The following is a 15,909-nucleotide window of genomic DNA, read 5'->3' on the forward strand; positions in this document are numbered from 1 at the left end:
CCATTAAAATATTCACATATTCACTTATTGTTGCTCCCATCTCATTTGCATTTTTTTGTCAGCAGAGTGAGGAATCATTCTTCACAGGTGGCAATTGCTCCAGTTAAATATTAAATATGGGCCTTGACAACACTTCCAAACCTCTTGTAGCTGATCATTGGGTGTTGCTTAATGAAGGATTTTGGGTATTTTGGGGAGTTGATTAAATCCTGAAGAGTTTGCTTTGTTTTTCTCATTCAACCCTAAGCACAACGCATTCCCATATGAAATCTCACCATCTTGACTGCTGTTGTCCATCTGGAGAGCAGCCACCACTAGACACTCCCAAAGACGGTAGAAACAGTCACGTAAACTGCCTGGGATATTTTTCTTCCATTTATTTACCAGGCAGTTAGTAATTAACTTATATTCCAAGCATGAAGATTTATATCCTGTACTATAGTTTTGCTCTAACTATTGTTGTCATAATCATTCCTGTAGTTTCTAAGTCCTTGGTCAATCTGGTTATGCCTTTGGCCTGAACTGGGAGGTGTGGCCTCTTACTCCCTGGGCCATAGCATGGAAAGGCATCTCCCTGCTGCATGGCTCTTGGGCTCTTCTGGCACTGCTGCTTCCTCTGTTTTTCCCTACGGTTTTCTCCCAGAAGGGGAAAGTCTGAATAAACCTAGAAGTTTTTATTGAGCAAGCTCTGTGCTGACTGCAGTGGGAGATTCGTCCTTACTCCAAGTTCAGGCCATTTAATGCGTTCCCCAGTCCTTCCAAGCCATAACAGAGGAAATAAACGAAGGCACCAGCTCTGGACAGCCTTATATTGGGCTGGGTCAGTAGATGAAAACAGCAAAGTAGCTGAGCAGACCTGAGATGGTTTTGAAGACTGACTCATCACCCTACCAGGCACATCGCTACCACTGATCTCCTTGCTCAGGCATTTTTCCTTTCCCACAGATCCAGCACACCTGCTCTTGATACAGCAGAGGAGTGTAAAATCTTGCCAAAGCCAAAGCCGAGGCTTTCTGTCCCGCTGCCTGCATCACACAAGGTAGTATAGGCACAGCCTCTGTGCTTTGTTTCCTTATTCCTTGGACCTTCACACACTCTGTACCCACTGGCAGGGGCACCACAGACTGCATGCCCTAGTGCCTGTGCTCAAAAAAAATAAATTTTTCCAGTCTTGCCAGTTTATATACACTGATAGCGTTTGTTTTCCATCCAGAGATCCAGTATGCATGATGTCTCTTCCTCAGAGAGTGACACTGGAACAAGTCCGTTTGTGGCTACAACAAACAGCTTGCATTTGTCTAGAAAAGGTGAGGGTTTTGTTCAATGAGCCATTGGTGTTTTTGTTATTCAACATCAAATACCAAGAGACAAGATGCTTTTTCATGTGTGTACAAATGAATAACAAAGAATATTTCTTACCATGGCATGTAAGAATGGGCTGCCAACATTTGTATGAATTATGCCCAAGGCAGCAGGGACCAAGCAAAAAAATAATCCAATGACTAAAACTTCTCCTGGCTCTTAGTACGTTTTAAACTGAGTGCTTGGCTCACAACTTCTTAATCCACAGATCCGAATTACCTTCTCTTTCCTGCCTCGAATGTATAGTGTATTTTTGGTACATAGCAAATAGCCAGTAGGAAGGCTGTCAAACTGAAAGCAAAGCTGCAAACAAATCCCTAACTCACAGCAGCAATTTAGAGCTCAGCGGATTTTTCCATGTCCTGTTGCAGCGAGAAGAGCTGGGGTTTTCAGGGCTTTCTTTCAGATGGAAGGGGGCTTACTAGAGTCTCAAAATGGGGAAGAATTAGGAACATATTAATGGTTTCTGGAAACTCCCCCTGACTTCTCTTTGAGAAGCTGCAGCCCAGACCTGGGGAAATACAGTGTGATGTGGTGGGACAGGCTGTGAGCATTTGTTGTTGTTGTAGGTCATGGAGTATCTCCATTGCCCAGCAAGCTTTCAGAGGATGCAATGCCTCAGCCCAGCAGTGCGGCTAGAGGAGAAGCTGTTGATGGGACCGCTAGCACCACAGTGGGGCCAAAAACTCCACCCGAAGAAACTTATGCTCCCAGCAAGATACCGGTTAAGAGGAAACCAAGCAGAACTTTCCCCAGATCCGAGCAGCTTGGGAATCACGTGGGGCTGGCAGAGAACGGCCTCGCAAAGAGGGAGCTGCTGGCAAGCCCCAGAGCACTGACCGCAGAGGCGGAGAGCGGCCAGGCTGTGAAGCAAGGTGTGAACTATACGATCTCATCAATGAGTAACAAAGAGGAGGATATCGGCCTTGATCGTGAACACTTCAAGAACTTGAAGAACTTCTGGGAGAAGGGGGCAGACTCTGTGATGGCAGCAAATGTGCCGGAGGACCCAAGCTGGGTGGAGGCAGACGGTAGGCAGTTCAAGCTGTGCCGCTCACTCTCCGTGCAGTCTGGGCAAGGCCAGAACAGCGAAGAAAAACCTGGTGCCTTCACCAAGACAAGAACCCCCTACAAAAGGACAATAACCTTGTCTTCTAGTGAGGAAGAACCAAGCTATGTAGCCCCTGCAAGGAAGGGCTCGCTTTCCGTCATTCCTAGGTCCACGTACGCCAAGAGCAAAGGAGGCCTGGTTACAAGAAATGACTCGCTGAGTGAAAGCAATGGGAAGCCACCAGTGCCAGAGGAAGAGAAGGTGGCACAGCGCTGCTCCAAAAAATCCAGATTGCCTGTGCGAGCGCCTGCCGTCAAAATCGAGTCGCCTACCAAAGAAGTGTCTGGCAGCACGTTTGAGCCAGAGATGCCCACAGACGAGTTGATCATGGCAGAAGAGCGCAAGCACGCAGCAAAATCCCTGGCGAGCAGGGTGCAGATACTGATCGAGCCTGTGCTTACAGATGGTGAAAGTGAAGATGAGAAAGAGGAAAGATCTGATTTGGGCACTCATGACAACATGGAAATAAATAGAGAGCTACCTGAGGAAAAAACCTGTGAGTCTTCAGGCAAGCCAACAGCCAGTGAACCAGCCGGAGAGAGAGAAGCCGTTCAGGGAACAGACTCGGCTGTTTACTCAGGTACTAAGGGCTATAACTGCACCCTGTGAAATCCCAATAGGGAGTCATCCCTAAGCCTGTTTTCTTCCCTAGCCCTTCTACATTTTGCACATTTTCTTCATTTGTCCATTTATCCTATGTTGCAATTGTGCAGAGTTAACTTCTGTGGAATATGTTTTGCAAACAGCTCTGGAAACAAATCTCGTGTAGCGCGGTGCGAGTGTAAAAGGGGGCAGTGCTGTGTTCCCTTGTCTTCCCCCTGCTACCAGCCCTCAGCCTTACCGGCGAGCACCTCAGCTCAGGACAGCCCTCTGTTTCTTTAGTGCCACCTTCAACAGGTCACGGGAACTTATTTTATTTCACTCACTGGGAAAACTGTACTTTCTTCAAATGCGGGGCTGGAGGAATTCTTTGTGCTGGTAGAGATAAATCTGACACAAATAGAAGAAATAAAATGTGAAGCAAAATGTTTAATAAATACTTGAACTGCTAAGCTACCTTGATACAGCAGTGTTTAAATGACATTTTGGGTCTTTTGGGAATCCACAAGCAAATTTGGATATTAAACTGCAAGTGGACTGAACATGGAGTCTGATCTTTCTGTGTTCTGATACCATGTTCCCAACTGTGATGGTGTCAGTAGTATCACCACTTCATTGGTCTCTCTCTGGGTTTGACAGGCTCTTGTAGTGAATGTTAATATGAGCAGAAGTTATTGCTAATTGCAATTCATTTTACATGTGGGCTCTGATTGCCCACAGCTCTGCCATCTACCAAGCAAAGACCTAGGAAGAGAGAGCTCGCTATCCTCTTTTTCCAGATTTCTTGTCCTGATGTACCTGGATAAGACCTATTTGAGAGGATTTTCCATAGACTCATCTAATTTTGATTTTTTGACTCTGTCATTTCTTGGCTTATTTCCTACCTCTTACAACATTTCCATGAAAACCCTGAGTTGCACTTCAGGTAAACATAAACGTTTCATTTCTGTACCAGAGCATTCTTACATTTCTCAGGGTTTTTTGCCTTATTTTTACATTAATTTCAGGATGATATTTCAAGATGGCTGCGTTGCACTGGAAGCTCTTTGCAAGTGCTGGTTTGTTTTAGGGCCTGGGTTAATCCAGTGTTTACATTTCCCATCATAGTGTGAAGAGTTTTTCTCAGGGAGAGACATGAAAGCGCCCTGATGATTTGAAAACAGCCCTGTGCAATGTAACTGGGGTGTGCTCTAAGCAGAGTGAACAAGCCAGGGGAGGCACAAACACACATGTGCTTGTTGACACACTGCCCGTTCGTGTTTATTTATTTACCATGTTGATTTGGCTTTTCATGTGTTCCAGAGGAAGATGGGGATCATTCTCCTGCTGCTCAGGCATTGGCCCGAGCAAATAGCATTAATCTTGCAAAGAGCATGGTGAACATTTACACAACCACAGAGAGTGAGTAACATCTTTCTTTCTCCTTTTTGGTTTACATTCCCTGAAGGTAATATATTATACCCGAGTTCTGCATCCCTGGTGCTTCTGTGCATGTACCAGGCAAGGAAAATGACATATTGTTTCATCATAAAATTAGAGAGCTTACAGTGCCTAAAATTAAATTCAGAGCCAGGAAATTGCAGCTAGATTGATGGTATGTTACTCAGTGTCTTCAGCAAAAAACACAAGGGCTTCAAAGGGTAGGCAAGAGGCTTGTGTCTTTCTCTCCTCTTCCGCCACCGAGTCCTGCAGGAGCTGCATGGCAGCCCGTGCAGTGGATCAATCAGTGGTGCCAGACCTTGCGTCCACCGTGTGAGTCGTGCCATCCCATGTTCCCAGCCTGGACCTCTCACCTCACCCAGAGCAGACCCCCTTTGCTGGACTGATCTCCCCAGCTGCCAGCTGGGACGTGCTTTATGGTGGCACTTTCTCCCTGGGAAACCAAGCTAAAGAGAAGGCAACCAAGGAAGTAGCAGCAAAGTTGAAGAAGCCTATGGCACAGAAACCTGTCTGTGCCACCAAGAGGCCCAAGAAAGCTGCAGCCAAGGAAGGAGACCTGAAGGAAGGCAGCAGCAGCCTCTGTGGCCAAGAAAGCCAATAAAAGTCCCCAAAGGTGAAAACTGTCAGGCCCAAGAAGACAGCTAAGAGCTTGCGTAAAGCGAAGTGGTAAGGCCAAGGCTGACAGCAGTGAGGTGAGAAGGCCGGGAAGGCAATGCCCAAGGAAGGGTAAACCTGCTTAGAGGACACGATCAAACCCATTTAAGTAAACCCAACCCCTGGTTATGGGAGGGAGGAGAGTCCCCTTCGGGGCTGTGTCGAAGGCAGGCTGCGGGAGGGAAGTGCTGTGTCATCCTGTGACTGCCCACCCCCTCCGGTACCCTCATGCGTGCCCCATCATACGGTGCAGCAACGTATGTCACACAGCACGGTGGCTCGAAGCGTCAGGTCCCACATGCATTGCCATTCAGTGACGTGGTCTTCACACCGACAACCAAGATTTTAGCCCCCCACTATTAAAGCTTATTTAGAGCCACAAAGCTCATCCTCAGAAACCCTCCTCTACAGAGTTACACACACTTGTTTGCAGTATAACAAATAGTCTGTGGAAAGGGCTGGATTTAATGCTTTGTTCGTGTTTGGAAATAAAATCAGTAAATATCAAATGAATGGTAAATCATATAAAAGGAAAATACCGAAGAAGCTCTTGGGCATTTTGAGCACTGAAGATTGTATCATCATGGCTAACATGCTAAACAAGTGTGTATGTGTGCATGCGTTTTTACACACATAGATATCTTGTAAAAACAAGTTATTCTGGGATAGAAATAGTCATCTTTGAGGGAGTTACTGAGAAAAGATAAGATAGAACAAATAGGTTTTATTTAGACATTTAAACAATCCAGTAACCATCTTTCTAAGTTGATATGAAGCTTTTTGACTTTTTAGATACCAGGCTATTGTTCACCTCTTTGTCTAACAGGGTATTTGAGAGGTGTATGCAATAGTGAAATTGTAGGTATTAATATTTTACAGCTCTTTTGTACAGGGCAATGTGCTACGAGACATAAATGTTTGGTTTCTTTGACAAGGAGGCAGATCTCTATGGGTTTAGTCTAAATTAAATCTACACAGAGAAAGCAGTGCAAACAAGATACACATCCTTAGGCTAATAAGTGAATTAAATTAGCCACTAGAGGGAGTTTGCATACTCCCGTACATTGAACGAAAACACATTGGAAACAGCTTTAAGATGTTAGCTAGCAGTTTTTGTCTTGGGGAGGGGCAGCTTCAATGGCAGACGACAGAGGTGGGGCAAGTGGGTGGAACTCCAGTGCCTCCCACAAGCTTTTCCTCCTTCCTTGTGCCCTTAAACAAAAATGTGACTTTCTTCTATTTTCCTCACTGTGACAAGCTGTCTTGATACCTTTTTTGTTTGTACCTGCAGCATACAATAAACCTCATTTGATATCTCATCAGTTTCTTGAACCCGAAAGAGTCAAAGAGCTGAGCAGATCTTCTCCTCTCCTGTTGTCTGAGGTAGGGTAGATGCCAGAAATGGCTGGAATAATGTTCACAGCATCCCCGGAATGGCAGTCGGTTTCATGGGAATGTTTCTCCTGAACACTGACAGTACTTGCTTTAGAGCATGCTGTGATTATGTCATAAATAAATGAGAAAAGCCTTAAGAAAAAAGCCCCCAGTAACCTAGACCAACCCTTCTATCCTGGAGCAGTTTTAGTGTTTCCCTGTCTCAAACCACACTATTCTGTGCCCTTTCCAAGAGCCCAGGCTCTGTTTGGAGGCAGTTAATGATGACGTTTGCTGCTGGTCGGAGGGAATGCCTCTGGGGAGACTCTCTGCGCTCTCCTCCGCTCTCCTAACCTGATCGCTGCTTAACGGGACTCTGCTGAGCTATTGGTTTTTCTCTGTAGTGTTGCAAAGCGCTTGTCCGGCAGAGCTTAAAGATGCTTGTTATTTTCTGAGCAGACTGAATCAGACACGGCTTCAGAAATCAGCTTCCAGTTTAACAAGCACAAAAAGACGCCTAGCATTGGCAGCCACTCGTCTGACATGGCATCTGTCTCTTCGGTAGGTATTTAACGCATACATCTCTGTAGATAGGGTTTCTCAGGCATATGCAGTGACGCGGCATTTAGGCTGATACTGATGATGTGGCCTCTGGAGTATCCTGTTGTTTTCTGCATGGTACATGATTAAAAGAATGCCAATGGTTAATTACTTACTTGTGTTAAAGGAGTGTCTCCAGGTACCATCTCAAAGTAGAGATCTGCTGGGTCATTGTCAGACAAATTCACAGTAAGCGATAGCCCCTGCTCTGAAGTGGGGATGCTCTGAAGCCTGGCAGCATGCGTGCGAGAGGGGGGACCTTTTTCTAGGTGGGGAAGTGAGACACACAGCTATTGAGTGACATGTTTGTGGTCCAGCTCAGAGAGAGCTGGGTTGGCAGACAGGCACCCTCGGCAAGCTCATCCTTCACTTTATCAGCAAATTTGAGTTGGACAGCAAAAGCGTGATTTGGAGCTTCAACTTCTAAGGAAAGCTGAAACGAACTGTATTTAGTTGAGGACTTTTAAAAGATTCCTTAGGGATAGTGTTTTGCGGGGGGCTGCTTAGAAGTTCTTGAATTTGCCGTATTGCTGTTATAGGTATCTCCAAGGTGTATATGTGAGATTTAAAGAATATATGTGAAGCAAAGCTGGTAGGAAGATGTCATGAATGTAGATACATATGTTAAAAAACCCCTTGAACTTTAGGGCACACGAATCCTTCTCCTAGTCCGGAGAGTCTGGAAGCCATAAATGAGGCTTTTGTGTCCAAGTCACATAGGTATTCTCGAAAATCTTGCTCAGGATTCTCTGCTGAGGTGAATATCCTGATGGGATGGTAAATGCAGCTCCAGGGACTAAAAAGGAGATGCTTAGCCGGTTCTTGTAGGTTACAATGAAATGACATTCAGAACCAAAGGAAGTAGGGGAAGACAGAGACGAATTGAGTTAATTACTAGGAAAGTTTTTTGACAAATGTTCATGACTATACCACCAGAAAAGTGCCAAAAGCATTAATTATTTGCTTTGTAAACGGCATTAGCCTTTATGTTATCCTGTCAGGAATCATGAGTGATTGGTGCAATAGAAAATTCTCTCATCTTTCTGGAGCTGTGTTTTCTTTCTGCTTCATCACTTTCTACCAGTGAAAGGCAAAGCCTTGAAATTGAAGCCCAAGGCCTATGGGCAAATCCAGTTTGTTCTGGGAAGGCAAGGCACTCTTGGGTGCCTACCTCCCGATTTATACCTGTAGAAACGTCATTTTGCTGTGCCTTTGTGGCAAGTAGATGGACACAGGCTGTCTCTGGCGGGACAGTGGCTCTTCAAGACAGGGGTTTTATCTGTTTCTGTTCTGTACAGCTCCATGCAGATTGTGAACAAGCACCAAGATAGTAATAGTTTTTCCTATTTTTCTAGTCTAATATGGTTCTTGGTAGCCTATTTTAAAAATTGGTTGACAATTGTGCGACTATATCTACCAGAAATAAGAAGTTTATTTACAGACAGTTCAAGTTCAGTTCTCTCAATATATAAGACTGGGTCAGGATAGCAGCTGTTTGTACTGTAAACATAGGGAAAGGGAAGAGACATGTGTCCCGTCCCCTGACCCCCAGTAATATTTGAATCTGTTTTGGGATTTGAAAATCTTCTGCATTTATTGAGCATTCAGGAGAATAGTGTTTCTAAGTCCTGGTCTAGGGTAACACATCCTTTTGAGCACATCCTTATTCGGGTTCCCTGACCCTTGCCTGTTTGAGCACAGCTATGGATATGTACCATTTCTATGTCAAGGACACAAGGACAGAAATCGCTGATTATTTCTCTGGGAGTACACTTCTCAGACTGTCATCTTTGTCCAGAAACCAAGTCAGGAGGGTGCCTGTGTCATTGGCACTGACCTTGCTCTTCCACCTGGCAGGTGAGTGGCAGTGTGCTCAGTGTCTACAGCGGCGATTTTGGGAGTGTGGATGCCCAAGGTACCGTGGAGTTTGCTCTAGACTATGATGAGAAGAACCGGGAGTTCCAGGTTCATGTGTTCCAGTGCAGGGACTTGGCTGTTGTGGATGAGAAGAAAGGCAGATCTGACCCGTGAGTGGCGCTTTGGTGCCTTGTGACTTCTTACATTGATGAATTTTGTGTTCTAGAGGATTTTTTTTTCGTATGTTTTCTCTTTTTAAATGTCACAGTTTCTTTCTTCCTTCGGACTTCTGGTACATGCTTACTGCTGGGACTTTCCTAGCTGATGGTTCTGGAGCCATTGGCATCAGTAAATATGTTGCCACAGACTTAAATTTGAACAGATTGAGAAAGCTTTGATCACTACAAAGACAGTTCCTGTTATCATTGGAACACGTTCTCTCTGCATCCATGTGAACCTTGATCTCCCCATGGTGAATACACTTTGGTAATTACTCTGGTGATGCAGACACGTATCTCTATGAAAAGAAAGTCCATGAAGAAGTGCTGTTAGGGGCACAATGGTAGTTGTACAGAGGTTAGTGATCTGTAGTTTGAAAGGAGCTTGGATTTGTACCCTGGGAGAGAGACTTTAAGTCATTCCACCTTTTTCCTCCTCTCTGATTGCACCCTGATTTTGAATGCACAGAGACGCTATAGTTATGGGGATTTCAGAAAATAGATATATGGCCTTGCTGGCTTCCCATATTGCCTAGGCAGCTGCCTGTTCTGAATGTTGGTGGCATCCATCCATCTCCAGTGAGATTTATAACTTCACATGCAAACCAAGCTAATATCCTAGCAGGTCTCTTTATTAGTTTTGCCTTCAAAGAGTGAACTCCAGGCCTTTTGTTCCCATGTCACCATTCACAAGTGTTGCCTGCTTATTAGAGCTTGGTGATACAGAACGATATCCAGCTGGAGTTTGTTTTCTTTTCCAGGTATGTTAAAACTTACCTGCTCCCAGACAAAGCTAGAATGGGAAAGAGGAAAACTTCAGTGAAGAAGAGGACAGTGAATCCCATTTACAACGAGGTGTTACGGGTAAGAACAGAGACATGCTCTGAAAACCTCTGTTGTAGCAGGCACCCGTACCAGGTCAGGTCTGGATAGATCCTGCTTTCATGGCCAGGCTTCTTCACCTGCCTCCCGCCAACATTGCACTGCTCTTCCCTCAGGTTTGTGAGGACGGAGATGTTAAAGGTTTCTCTGTCCCCATCTGTGTGGCACCCAAGATGTCAAAACACATAGTGATCTCTGGATGAAATAGGGACCTGCAGCCTGCGCTGTGTTCAGCCAGAGCAAGGGGTGTTCTTCATCCCTTCCCTGGCGTGCAGTCACGAGGCGTGGGACTTGTAAGAAAGGTCTTTGTTATGTCATCTTACTCATCAAAGCCTAAAGGATTATTTAACAATGCCCAGGCCTGTGCCAATAATTCTTGAAAGACTATTGGTTTTGCCCTGTGATGAATGGAGCACTAGGTTTCCCTGTGCTCAGCAGAAAAGCTTTGTCAGGGTAGTAGTATTGCCGCAGGGCAAAAAAAGAGATGTTCAGAGATGGACCAGTCTGTTAGTGCATGTGTGGAGTGGGTTTGAGCATCTCAGTCAGAGCTTATTCAAGCTTTTGAGTAGTTTATTTCTGATTGTGAAAGAAACAGAAGAAAAATTTGAACAAACTGACTTCTCTTTCTTCCTCTAGTATAAAATAGAGAAAATGGTATTGCTGATCCAAAAATTAAATCTCTCTGTTTGGCACAATGACCCCCTGGGACGTAACAGTTTCTTGGGAGAGATTGAAATAGACTTGGCCAGCTGGGACTGGAGCAACAGGAAACTCAACTGGTACCCGCTGAAGCCCCGAGTAAGTGCACCTCAGCTGCAATCCTGCCTCCTAGTCCAACCCTGAAGCCTTTAGGGGTAGCAGAAGTCCTTCCTGACTCCTGTCAGGTCTTTGGGTGACGTGGTGGAACAGAACAGCCTGAACTGTACCTAGGGAAGCACAGTAAGACACCCACAAGCCCTGGACACATTAGTGCAGTATTCAGTGCTCTGAACACAGGCCTTCTCGGGTCTTATTTGGTGACTGATCTGCAGGGACACTTTCATAAATGTGATCTGACACTAATCAACAGAAACTCTGACATGACTTTGCCTCTCTCTCTCTACTCACATAAAGACCATCCCTTAAAAATAGACAGCAGACTACCAGGTGATGCAGTTGAACATGCCTTGAGAGGTAAATATTCAGGTGCCACTGTAAAGCCTGTACAGCTTCCTGCATGCTTCTGGGTTCAGAGGTCTGATTTGAGATCCCTTTTTCAGAAAATAAAGGACATTTGTCTTTCAGAACTAAGATGCTTAGCTATGTCCAGCTGGACATGTCTGCAAGGCCCATGTCCCCTTGCTCTGAATCCTCAGGCTTTTGGTTCTGAGGGACTGAATTTGAGAATAGAGCCACAAAGAAAGGAGCGTCCCTGAGAATGGGCTACCCTAGCCATGCAAAATCAGGGTTTGTCCATTTGTGCCCCTCCACTGAACTCCAAAGCTGTTTCCCTTGCTATGTTTACACAGACCCTCACTTAGTCAATCATAACTCTTTCTGTTTCAGAGCCTTTCTGCTGTTAATGGTGTGGACCATCGAGGAGTGATGAATTTGTCTATTAAGTATGTCCCTCCAGGAAGCCTAGGTAAAATGTGTTTCGTGCATTAAGAAGTATTCCCCGTACGCAGGCACGCAACTTGCAGTCCCTCATCTGTTTAAGGGCTGGTTAAAGAGTAATCTCATTAGAGCAAGATCTTAGAGATCAGCACAAAGGCACAACCAACAGTGCTTGATAGCACTATCTGCAGCCTACATATGATTTTCACATCTGGATTTATTGGGAGAGCGTTGGGGAGAGAGGAAGGGCTCAAGAACCTCAAACTCATCAGCTGTTATGAGCACCGTGGGGTGCTGTGATGTGGTGGCAGCAACACACAGCCCCCCTTACTGTGGGGCAGGCACAAGATTGGGTTTGCCCAGTAGTTCCTTCTCCTTCCCTGTTTCAAAGCAACACCAGCACATTATGGGGCTGATAGTAGTGCTGTGGCACCCAGACAGAGGGGTGCCGAGCTCCCGAGGGAGTGATTACGCAGAGAAGTCATGTTGCTGCTCTGTCAGGTCTCTGGGGAGGAAGCCTGTCATTTTGCTAGCTGTTGTTAAGGACTGGCGCGACAGCTTTTCTCTTCTCCTAAACGGCAGGTCCCAAGAATCCTCCCTCCGGTGAAGTTCACATTTGGGTCAAAGACGTCAAGGACCTGCTGCAGTTGCGTCCTTCTGGAGTCGACTCCTTTGTGAAATGGTAAGGTGCATGAGCATGGTCTAGGCTTTGGTCCTGGGTCTGTGCCTCCACAAAGCAGTATGTTTTCTTCTCTTTTCTCAGGCTCACCTAGCTGTGCCTCCATACACTAAAGCCTTCATGTTGCTTTGGGTTCTGTAGGAGAGAACTGCCCTTGTTATTAATTTGTGGCCAAATTAGGAAAATCCTTGCTGTGATAAAGCTCTTGGTCAATCACTGTCTGTGACTCACTCAGTGATTTGCCTCCGTAACATCTGAGTGAGAGGAATACCTGGGCCCTGCACCTCAGTCTAGTGTATTCACGTGAAATTGTGAATTTTACCTTGATACGGGCTTGCATGCAAAGTTTGGGAATTTGTTAGGGACTTGCCAGAACTGACATACAGACAGATGGATCCTGCTTTCATCTTCTCCAGAATTTAGTATGTGCATGTTTGCTGTAGCCTGCAACATCAAGTCTGTCTGTTAGATGGGAGAGGGTACTGCAAATACTCCCAAACAATTAAAAATCTTTTAAGGGGATTTTAAGATTCTTTTTCAGCGCTTTGAAGTGCTCACGATGTATTTTATATATTTAAAATCCTTACAAAAGTTTTCCTGCAGAATTGTTTGCTGCTCAAGAAGCCTAACTGACCATTTTGAAATGCCCTCTTGGGCATCTGTGTCCTGAAAATAATAAGAAAATAGAAATATGCGAAAGTAGTGTCCATTTTTTAATGTAAAGTGTCAGCTTGCAAAAAAAGTTTTCCAAAAGCAGGAAATTTTAAGCATGTACCCTCCTTTCTGAAAATGTTTGCTTTTAAAAAGAAAAGTTTCATCTGGGAATTAGGAACATTTCACATTAAATCTACAGAGATTTCTTATATTGAGACCCAATTCCTCCTTTCTTCAGAACTGAGGTTTGTTTGGAGGCTTTGTAGGAGCAATTCAAACCTCAGATGATATTCTATACTACATGCTGTATTTTTTCTCCTCTCAAAGCTATGTGCTTCCAGACACCAGTAAGAAGAGTTACCAAAAGACCCGAGTCATAAAAAGAGACACAAACCCTGTTTTCAATCACACTATTGTATATGATGGCTTTCATACAGAGGATCTAAAGGATGCTTGTGTTGAACTGACTGTGTGGGATCATGAAAAACTTACCAACCATTTCCTTGGAGGAATCAGGCTGGGCCTTGGGACAGGTGGGTGATTTCCTTTACATTAAACGACTATTGTTACCATGTTGCTGAGCCACAAGGTACAATGGGAAGTTGCAGAACATTTTCCTGTTGGGGAGAAACCAGGGATGGAGAGTCTAGGTAATCGGTGAGAGTCTTGGTACTTGCGTTGTGTCTGGGATGGAGGGGGCCCGGGTACCATGACAGCAAACATCTACACCCACATTTTCTGCCAACGTCGGCTCTGAGGTCTGGCAAAACTCAAGAATGTCCTTGGATCCATCAGAGAGCTTTGCTGGTGCTACAGGAAAACAGACTGTTACACATAAACATTTTGTTGCTGCTCCTCCCAAGGAAGAGTGCTCAAAGGTGAAGACAACTTGAATGCCATGTGGGACAGCACCACCTGGTGACTCTGTCCACATCACCTCCTCCTTTGAAATGCTTTAGTAGCAGGAATAACTAATATTTGAAAAACAGGGCGAGCTACACTAGTTGATCTGAGCCCAATATTATTTTCCTTGGCAGATTATGTTTAGGGTTCCTGCATTTTGTGGCTTTTACATTGACTTCATTCTGAACTCTGCTGTAAAATGGAGGTCATTATCAGAAGAACAGGAGGTGTTTAGGGTGCAGCTTGCTGAGGGAAGTCAGCACCTTTCTTGTTAAGGCACTGCCTGCAACAGTTACATCCCATTGACTATTTTTGCATGGAGTAGAAAGTCTTTGTGTAGCTCTCAATGTTGTAGTTCTCTTGTTCTTTTCAGGTTTGAGCTATGGCATCTCTGTGGACTGGATGGACTCCACACAAGAGGAGGTGGCCTTTTGGCAGGAGATGATGTCGGCTGCCAATGAATGGATTGAGGGATTGCTGCCACTGCGCTCGCTGGCAGGGAGGAAAAAACTGAAATAACCTACCATTCCTGCCATAGAAGGGCTGAGGGTGTTCATTAGAATTAGGAACCTTCCTGCACCGAGGTGATCGAGGCCATCCACGGGGCTGGCAAGTGTCAGGTTAATAAGGCAACTGATGGACTGCACTTTGGAGATGTTGAATGTTAAGTACTAATTAATTCCCTGACAGAGGACATGGAAGATGCCAAACTGATGCTATACTTGATTTTGACCAAGAAGAAACTTAATTTGCCTTTTTATTTAATCATTTATATTCCCTATCTTTGCATTGCATTAAGCTCTGGGAACAGTGGCAGAAGGAAAAGGAGATATAGATATTTTTATTTTTTTACTGTTTCTTGTGCCATTTTTTTTTTGTGCAGAGATGTAGTTGTACTAAAGCAGCAGTGTGGTATTATTTGTATTCCCCTGCAAGTGGTACACTTTGTACTTGATGTAGAATTGCTCTAAGTCACCAGCAGCACAGTCTGAGGATGGGAGCTTTGCGTTTGTCGCTGGTGATAACACGTCTCTAATGTGAGGAAAATTGAGATTCAAGGTGAATCTAAAGAAAGGACTACTTGAAGCAGAAAATGAAGCAACCTGAGGAGGATAACAATGAGGAATTCAATATATTAATTTCTTTCTGCTTTAATATGAAAGAGAGAAGTGATGGTCCTGCAGCTAGTGGGATTTTGCAGCCAGGGGCTGTTTTCCTCGCTTTCCCACAGGCTTCCTCAGTGACCTCAGGCACGTTTCTCTGTGAGAGGACAGTTTCAGTGCAATATAAACTAAAGTGCTTGCCCAAATGGAAAATATGGTTACATTGCTAACGGGCCTAATCGCACCTTTGAAATGCCTTGTGTGCAAAACATTTCAATATGAAATAATGATGTAGGAAACAGTGTCATGTTAGCCTGCCACAGCGGGTCAGGAAAGAGAGGCCAAAACCACACTGGAACGCAAGAAATGTTGGGAACCAGTGGGAGAGGTAAGAATGGAGTGAACGAATGCGAAGGGTAACTGGGGTGGCGTCCTGCCTCTGCATACCCTGCTGCCCGTCTGGTCTTCCTTTCTCCTGATGCCTGTCAGCGCGTTGTCCCTGGCTGGAATTTCTTTTTCGCCAGGAGCTTGCAAGAACTCTGCATCTGACACATTGACTGTGGCGGAGTGGCGGTGTGAATGCATTTTGAAATGGAGCTTTGTAATTTCTATTTTGGATGTACATATTGTCATTAAATAGAATGTTTTTCTTCAGTCATTAACTGGTCTCCTTGTACCTATTTTTAGCAAGACACAAGCAATGAAAAAGCAAGCAAAAGAGGTGTTAAGTTTTGTCATGTCAAAATGAACCACGTCTGCCCAAGGGCAGGTGAAGTGTCATGGAGAAATATTTTTTGTAGCTATCCTACCCTGGATTTTGCCTCTGTGAATATTTTGATATTCTTCTTTAATGTGTTGACTTTAGTTAACTCCAGC

General features: G+C 44.8%; 1 protein-coding gene across 6 annotated transcripts in view; it reads left to right on the top strand.

Moving 5' to 3' along the window:
- The window catches only part of LOC128914739 (synaptotagmin-like protein 1), a 45,954-nt gene extending 30,594 nt beyond the window's left edge, over positions 1 to 15,360 (top strand). For all 6 annotated transcript variants that reach the window (XM_054214210.1, XM_054214206.1, XM_054214208.1 and 3 more), the window contains 13 exons: positions 946 to 1,039; positions 1,214 to 1,307; positions 1,932 to 3,053; positions 4,376 to 4,474; positions 6,459 to 6,550; positions 7,001 to 7,102; positions 8,999 to 9,168; positions 9,978 to 10,080; positions 10,735 to 10,896; positions 11,644 to 11,722; positions 12,277 to 12,376; positions 13,355 to 13,560; positions 14,304 to 15,360. In XM_054214210.1, the coding sequence (XP_054070185.1) occupies positions 946 to 1,039; positions 1,214 to 1,307; positions 1,932 to 3,053; positions 4,376 to 4,474; positions 6,459 to 6,550; positions 7,001 to 7,102; positions 8,999 to 9,168; positions 9,978 to 10,080; positions 10,735 to 10,896; positions 11,644 to 11,722; positions 12,277 to 12,376; positions 13,355 to 13,560; positions 14,304 to 14,449 (2,569 nt within the window). In that variant the 3' untranslated portion in view covers positions 14,450 to 15,360. The remainder of the gene's footprint in view (positions 1 to 945; positions 1,040 to 1,213; positions 1,308 to 1,931; positions 3,054 to 4,375; positions 4,475 to 6,458; positions 6,551 to 7,000; positions 7,103 to 8,998; positions 9,169 to 9,977; positions 10,081 to 10,734; positions 10,897 to 11,643; positions 11,723 to 12,276; positions 12,377 to 13,354; positions 13,561 to 14,303) is intronic.
- The last annotated feature ends 549 nt before the right edge of the window (positions 15,361 to 15,909 follow it).

The sequence above is a fragment of the Rissa tridactyla genome, chromosome 9, assembly GCF_028500815.1.
Source record: "Rissa tridactyla isolate bRisTri1 chromosome 9, bRisTri1.patW.cur.20221130, whole genome shotgun sequence".
Taxonomy (NCBI): Eukaryota; Metazoa; Chordata; class Aves; order Charadriiformes; family Laridae; genus Rissa; species Rissa tridactyla.